Source organism: Atractosteus spatula, chromosome 5 (genome assembly GCF_055471065.1).
Source record: "Atractosteus spatula isolate fAtrSpa1 chromosome 5, fAtrSpa1.hap1, whole genome shotgun sequence".
NCBI classification, from domain to species: domain Eukaryota; kingdom Metazoa; phylum Chordata; class Actinopteri; order Semionotiformes; family Lepisosteidae; genus Atractosteus; species Atractosteus spatula.
In genome coordinates this window covers 35,075,597-35,084,044 of record NC_142710.1, presented here as the reverse complement: position 1 = coordinate 35,084,044, position 8,448 = coordinate 35,075,597, and the positions used below count along the sequence as shown (strand labels likewise).

At 33.0% G+C, this 8,448-nt stretch overlaps 1 protein-coding gene across 1 annotated transcript in view; it reads right to left on the bottom strand.

Moving 5' to 3' along the window:
- Positions 1–4,122: 4,122 nt before the first annotated feature.
- cfap58 (cilia and flagella associated protein 58) overlaps positions 4,123–8,448 on the bottom strand; it is a 65,373-nt gene continuing 61,047 nt past the window's right edge. Inside the window, exon 18 of the mRNA XM_088915788.1 lies at positions 4,123–5,166. Coding sequence (XP_088771914.1) covers positions 5,046–5,166 — 121 coding nt within the window. The 3' untranslated portion in view covers positions 4,123–5,045. The remainder of the gene's footprint in view (positions 5,167–8,448) is intronic.

Genomic DNA, 8,448 nt, shown 5'->3' with positions numbered 1-8,448 from the left:
TCTTGTCTGTTTGTTCTGTTGTTGTTTTTTCTTATCTTCTTGTTCAGTTGGTCCTATTACAGCTAGCTAAAAAACAGTGACAGGAAAATATATTTCTTGACAGTGTTCGTTACTGCCACCAGAACAAAACAAAAACCATCTGTTAACAAAGTCAAACTGTGTGACCCACTTAGAAATGGATTCTAATAGGCCTTCATTCCCTACCCACATCAGGGAATATAAGTAATATTATATGACTAACGACCTTATTAATAAGACACAAAAATATATATTATCTCAGATCAGCTAATATTCCATGGCATCCAAGAATATTACACAGAACATTTTTTTAAAGCTTACTCTTCTAACATGGAGTTAACATAGATTTAAAACACTGAATTTCTTAGTGCTTAAACTGAAGAGTGTTGAGATGTGTGTGATTGCTTAGGTCAATACAATAAACCCCTGAATGAAGAACTTTATTCAACATCAAAATGGAAAATGTATCGCTTATCCTAGCTCTGAAACTGTAATTTAATATGATCTCCCAGTCTGGAGATGGGAAAGGCAGCTGCTTGTAAAACACAAAGAAAAAAAAACTGCTTTGGAAATAGATTAAAAATGCCCTCTTTTCATTGCACACTGCAAGGTTTCCTCAGTTTACAGGGTTTAGAAATCTCTAAGCACCATGCTTGTTGTTGACAATCCTTGTGACTAAAATTAATTTCTTACACCTTTATGCATTCAAGAGCATTATAAAGAGTTATATTATGAAACAGTGTTTCGTGTCTGAACTTTATCTTTTGCTTGATCAAATCATGAACAAGATTCCTGGAATGTTGTAAAAGTCTGGAAAGACACCACAATATTAATATGCAAGCATAGCAAAAAAATCAGAGAGAAACAAAGAAAAAAATGCAAAATTTGTGTCAACTAGAAAACTGATTGCTAAATAATTCCTAAAATAATTTTCTGTAATTTTTTGTTAAAGGTGTTTTGAGCCAGGCACTCACCTAAAAAGCCACCTGTTGAAAAGTAAAGAATTACAAATCAAGGCTTTAATGGGACCAGACTATTGTTATTAATATACAGCAATGTATGTTGTACAGTATGTACAGATAAAACCAAGAAATGCACAAACAGGTGTCATTATGTACTATATAGTGTGAAATGTGAATATGACTTATATAACAATGTGTTATACTTGAGATCTTGCTGCAAGTTAATTAAAGTAAAATGTTGGTATCAATAATTTTTTATCTTCATACACATACACTTGTAATTTTAAAACAGAGATTTCATGTTCTTTATCCAAAAGCAAATAACACTGAGACACAACATGAGCATTACTACTTTTAGATTTTTTTATCCAAAGTGTTAAGAATTAGCAACATAAAATTATCCAAGCAACAACATTTTTAAAAATACAGTATACAAAGAAACTGGTGGTGTCTGTTTTTCCAAGTAGTCAGAATTTATTATTTCATATTTAAATGTAATGATTATATAAATTACATTACAAATACAATAAAATGTTTTCATAGATAAGGTGTTGTCTGACTGTTAATTAAAAATTATCATTGATTTACTAACAACATCATTACCAAATTCTAATTTAATCTTGTCAGATATTAGAAGGAAGAAGGAAGATTGAGTAGGTCAGTAGTGGAATGGAAAACTACCAAAGAAAACCAGGTTACTGCTGTGTATATGGTATATGGTATATCGTGTATACAATAATAGTGGTATATATACATGTACACTTGTAATACAAAGAACAGTATATGTATATTCCACTTGTCATCAATGTTTCAGACAATTTGTCTATATTGTAAATGAGTAATTTACATTCAAAAATCATAATATCACTGATGCATATAGTAGTTATTATTTCATGAAAGTAGGCTTTGAATTAAAACAGTGAAAAAATGTTGTTGGGGTCTAAGACACAACTCAAAAAAGGGCAAACAAACAGGACTACTAAACCAGACTATGAGATATTAACCCACAATGCAATATTACATGGCTGAGATCATTACATTTGGAAGTCAGAATTTAGAAAATACTGCACTTCATTAGATAATACATTACAATTCCCTCGTTTGTGTATGCAGAAAGGCTACAAGCATATTACAAAAGTGTCCAAAATAAACAGAAGACAAAATAAGATTATTAAAAAGATGAGCAGATTATAAAAGATGCATTTGAAGGAAAGAAGAATATAAATTGAAAATATTAATGCAAACCATTGCTTTGTAATCCGTAAAAGGTTTAATAAATGTGAAGTGGCAAGTGCTGTTAATGTGATCTCCTAGGACCACACCATCACTTTTGTGATCTTCCTTCAATGCAAGGTGTGATTTTTTGCTGTTCAATACCATGTGGAATTCTCCTTCTGTTACTTCTCCAGTCTCTTTAACAAATAACAACAAAAAAATCAATAATTTTGTACCTTTGGCTTCATTGTAGCAGATCCTATTTTAAATCAGCTCTCTGGCAATGGGCCCAGTCTGTCGTCTCAGGTAATGTTGAAAGCCATCTCGTCTCTTCACTCTCGCTCTTTGGATAAAAGGAAAGCAAGCAATTCCATACTGATGACAGCCGTCTCACACAGCTGGTAGGTAAAGATCGCACTTTTTTAATGGACCAACCCTGCCAAGGATGTGCAAAGAGCAAAAAAAGATGTCACCCACATCTTAGGATGCTTTGAGTTATTTTAATCTAAAACCCTGTAACAGGACACACCATGCATTTTACAAGTCAATGAAAAGCGCTAACGATATTGGTTATTTTCTAACTACAATATCCCAAAGACTTAAAAACTAATGTCATGCTTTTTTCAAAGTTGTAAAAATGCAGACGTTATTACTGTAAAACTGGGCATGAGAATGTTTTGGAGAATAAGTCACCTGTGATTTAAATTTCTGTTGTAATACACAAAAAATGATTAGATTAACCATGTGTAATAGCCTTTATTAGGAAAATATATGATTCAGCAGATTTTCAAACAATGACAAAGCAATAAGGTATTTAAAGTGTCTTCGGTTCTTCAGACTGAGTTTAATCCCATAGGATAGTTTTGTTAAACATCCACAGACCATCACTTCACTTTTCTACCTTCACTGAAGCAGATTCAATCCAAAAATATGTTTACACATGACCCAAAATCTATTTTAAAACAATAAATTGTATAAATAATGACTCATACAACCATGTTTTTAATTGGGATAATAAACCCTTGTTAAGAATAGCAAGTGCATTTTAATAAAATGTGTTAAGATGGAATTTGTATATTTTGTATGCAGCTTTTACAAGTAGGATCAGGATCATATACTGTAGTAATCGTAAAATTCAAAAGTTCCACACTTTACATACTCTAAAAGTCACATTTTTCTCTTAATAAATGGATATCATTGAATGAAAGTTTGGAGGGAGGGTAGTCTTTTTCTTAGCAGTCACTGGCTCTATGATATAAACATGGTGCTCTAAATCACATATACTATTTTACTTACACTCCTTCAATCCCCAACTCTACCACCAATGGATTCCACCTTCTTTGTCCTATACTTTACTACTTCACATACTGTAGATGAGTGAGTTTTAAGATTAAACTACATAATCTCTGCATAATTAAACTCACCCATGTAATGATAAGACAACAGCAAAAGTTATTCCTAGTTTTACTATTATGGTATTAGTAATTATTTCACAGTGTGAAACATAAAGCAGTGTTTACTTCAGAGGTTAAATGAAAATTATACACCATAATCATAAATATAAAATGTTTCAGTATATCAGTGTTTTTATTGTGTATTTTCCACCAAACAGTTCAAATGTTCATAAGGTAACTCAAAATTGTTAATAACTTCTGTGTTCATCAGTGTCATAACAATATTGAGAAAGCAAAACATGTACTATATGCATGAGGGACTGATGTTGCAAACTTAAGTTGGTGTTTAAATGACTTCTGACAATTTCATACATTTTGCACAATGTTTTGTACATAATCCTCTAAAAGTGTTACAAATTGTGTTTTTCACACAAACGTATCAATGTAGGGTTTGTAATATATCGTATAGAAAATCTGTTCTTATGGGGACTCTTATACTAAATACAAACCTAAAATTAACATTCTCGTTTATGTTTTTGGTTCAGAGGTTTGGCTTTAAATTAAATATGTTTACATAGGGATAAAAAAGGGAAAATAAGCTGCATGTGTAAACAGAATGTACCTATTAGTCTGACAAAAAGAAGCATAGGTTTTGAACTGTGCTGCATAAAGAATAATGTAGTCCTAAGCAGATAGGAGAAATGTAAAGGACACCTGTCCCAGAAAACAATAAACTGTGGGACCCCAGGCCACAAAACGAGTCAGAAGACATTAATGTTTTATAACTGTTTGTCACTTTAAACAGCAATTATTAGTTTTGCTGATGAGAAACATCTTCAATTATTCAGAACGAATTCTGATTTCCCTGTCTAGTGAATTGGTTATCTACTTAAAGTACTGTTATTGTGAAATATTGGATTTCTTTCTTTTTTAAAACTAATAAAGCAGATAAATATGAGTGAAACACGTCAAGGAATTATTTGAAAGAAAAAAAAAATCATTCCTTCTGGAAAGCCCTTGGATCACCCAGGTTTCCCAGCCAAATCTGCAACAGTGCATAAAGACTTACATATGAGACCTGCCTGCAAAGAGACATTTTGAATCTGGATCCTTGAAGCAGATAATTTAAAATTCTCAAACACTTGGAGGGAAGCCTGCTGTGCCGATCAGACCTGATCAGACCTGAAAAGGAGCTGTAATCCTGTTTGCGCTCTTCCTTTGGTGTAAAAGTAAATAAAAAACACACACACACACACAAAACACATCAGCAGCACTTCAGCTGTAAAGGGACTTTTTCGTTTGTGGTGAGACATTTAAGCACATTCTTTACAAAGAAGAAAAAATTAGAATTTGCATATGCTCATCACATTACTTCATTTGTGTAGATAACAGAGGGATCGGTTTATTTTGACAGAAACGGCGGGATCACAGGCACAAAGCACAGGTTCTGCTCGTTCTATGCTGTTATTTTCCCAGGCTGCTTGAGGCTGAAGCCTCCCCCAGTGAAGCGCGGGCCCTCACTACGCTGAGGCTGAATTAAAGGCTGTCCCACCTGAGCCAGGCTTCTCTCTTTCTCCCTGCAAAAACAGAAGGAAAAAGAAATACATGCCCGTTTCAGTGGATTCTGGCTCCAGAAAAGTAATATTTTCTAAACAAAACATTGAGTTTGCAGTTAAGCAGCTGTTATAAACAGAAAGGCCCTTCCACATACAGTACATTACACAGTGTAACTATATTACTTGATTTGGTTCATAAGACTGCTTAAATATACAATGATTTTTCATGCATTTACATATAACTTGGTTACAAAGCAATTTGGTCCTAGTCAAAATGCATATTATAATTTCATATAACAGTAAAACTAAATACTATATTTATGTAGCTTTGTAATGTATCTCTTCACTTTCACTTTCAAAAATATCTTAAGCAATCCTGGCTTATATTTTAGTAATAAAGACATTATTTTCTTGTTCAGACATAATCACAAATAGGTACTAATTAAAAGAAAAAGGCCTTGTTGAAAAACTGGTGTTAATGTGTAACAAAAGCCATGTAAATATCTCTGAAATGTTACCCTGAAGTTTATCCAATATATTTATAACAGCTATTTATTATGTAGACACAGCAATGCATTCTCTCTTTATGTGTTCATTTAATAAATAAATGAAATATATATATTTTAAACAGTTCTGTCAATGAAGAAATATAAATATTTTTGTCTCAAAAGTTTGCCTACTCGAGATTAATTTTATTAATCAAGTCACTAGAGCATTACTGCATTCCTTCACTGTAGTAAAGAAGAACATTTTAATGCCAGTATTTTACACTGATCTTCAAATGTATCTTCTTATGTCTTTATCTAGAGGTGGTGTTGACAAAACTCTTACTTAAACAATAATTAAAGAAAAAAACATTTTGCTTGCAGTTTATAATGGATATCCACCCACTCTCACAGGTAAATCAACAGTCTATGAACATTTGATTATCTTTACTAATTATCTACTAAGCAATTTAAGATGCTAAATGTATTACTAAATTCTACATTTATGATATGTTGATACATTTGTAATGAAATGACATTTTAATCTGTACACAGTTTTGTGTGTATTTTAACTATTTTATTTTAAAATGGTGTCCTACAAATGGAGGAGAAAACTGGTGAATAACTGGGATAGCGCATGTTCAAAATTATTGCTTAATGTGTACTTATGTATTCCAGTCAGCTGAGGCTGTTTACAGTTTTTTATTAAAAATGTATAAGGTCATTGAAACAGTTTACCAAAGTAACACCATGATTGTTACATGGCAAAGACATGTCCCGTGTTGAAGCTATTTCTTTACCTACAGTATTTTGCCTATGCAAGTGGTATTGAAACAGCAAGAGTGAAATTGATCTTGAAATAAAATGTGAATATTATTGCTTATTAATCACTAGAGAAACAGCATTATGGATAACTGCTGAACAAAACAGAGTTCACATCTGTCACATATTCATTTTTTTTGGTTATTTCTATACTGTATACACATACAGTACGGTACTTCTGGTTAAAGTATATCCAAATTATAAAGACAGTATTATGTGTTTGATACTGTAAGTATCAAAGATGTTCATAGATCTCATTTTGTTTGCCTTTATTTTTATGTACTTCAGCATTGAATCGCTGTCACATTCTCTGAAACATCACTTAGCATTTACTTGTTGTTATGGCTTTTTCACTTATTTTGTACAATCTCCTTTCATTTTCAGTGCTACCGCTTGCTGACACAGCACTACCTTTTGCAGTTTCCACAGAAAACCATGTTTCACTCTGCAGTACTAAATGTTTACATGACAAGTGTGTCCTATGATTGTGATTGGGTTGCTATTTTCACAGAAATTGTTGCTCATGAAAATCTGCTGCCAGAAACAGCTGGAAGGTGAAATGGAAATCATTACACATGGCAGACACACAAGTCCTTTTTCTTTTCTCCACTGCAGACATGAAATAAAACATCCTGATTATAATACAAAAATGAAAAGAGATGCTAATATTCGGATAAACTCTCTTGGGCGCTTTGTGTGTATATCAGGAGAATAAAGAAAGGCAATCAATCAAGGAACAAAAGCAATTATACATGGGCTGGGATCCTGTAACTTTTAATTTACACATTCTGAACTAACTTCATAACCTCTAATCCATGATGTAAAATGATACCTGCTTTTCAGTTACTTATCCAAGCAAAAGCAGCCCTAAAGAGGATCGTCGTCTGATCTGCCAGCTGTCTGTAATGGAAGGTGGTATTAAACCTTTAAGCCCTAATTACATTATGAGAGAGGGAATTGGAAAGATAAAACATACTGTAACTCTAATGTGCAGACCATATACCAGAATGATAGTTCGTGATGATGGATGAAGTTAATGAATTTCAAAGAAACCTGGACATTCATACTGTTGTATCTACTCATTTTTGTTAACAGAGATACACAGTTTTAAAAAGTAAACCCATTTTTTTCTCTTACATTTTTATAAACTAATTTCTGTTTCTTTTTGAACGTCCTTGGTGCTGAAATATTTTTTTACATAATGTTTCTATTTAGGTACTTAAATCAAATTTAACCTGAATAGTAGGCAGATACAAAGCTCCCTGGATCCTGCAACAAATTGTGTACTCTTTTTCTTTACAAATCAGCAAAAACACCTTACATTTGATTACTGTACTTCACCATGACATAGCCTTTGTGGTGTTCTGGTGCTTTTACTAAAACTTGATGTTCCTACATGGAAAGGTGTAGGTTTTGTTTATCACACCTCCTACATCTGAGTGTTGTTTCAAGAATCTTATCTGAAGATGACAGATGTATAAGGCGGAGATTATTCTTTTTGGAGTGGTGATTTAAGTTATGCTTGATCACCTCTCACTACTTATTTGTGTTTGCACCACAGTCTTTAAAGAAGGCCAAAGCTGGGGTTGATGCCAAATGAAGAAACCCATGGTCTAATTTCCATACAATTTATTGAGCACTTGTCAACTCTTGCTTTTATCTTCTTGTCTCTCTCCTTCTCTGCCTATGATAGCAGCTAGCTGATATTACTGTAAGTGTTACAGCATCCTTGGAGTCACATTCGCATGTATTCACAGAATCCATAAAAAATGTATGATGCTTTTTAATGCCACCTCAAAAAGGGCATCAGAGCAAAGCCTGCTGCTCTTAGATGGAAACAGGGCCTTTCCAGATAAACACTAAGACATCTAGCATATTAACCACTCTACATTCATATATCTTTTTCACACTACTGTATGTCTTCATGGATGGTTCCTCAGGTAACTGGTTGGCCTACAGAAAATAAATAAAGCTGTTCTAACAGTGTGTTGCTCCT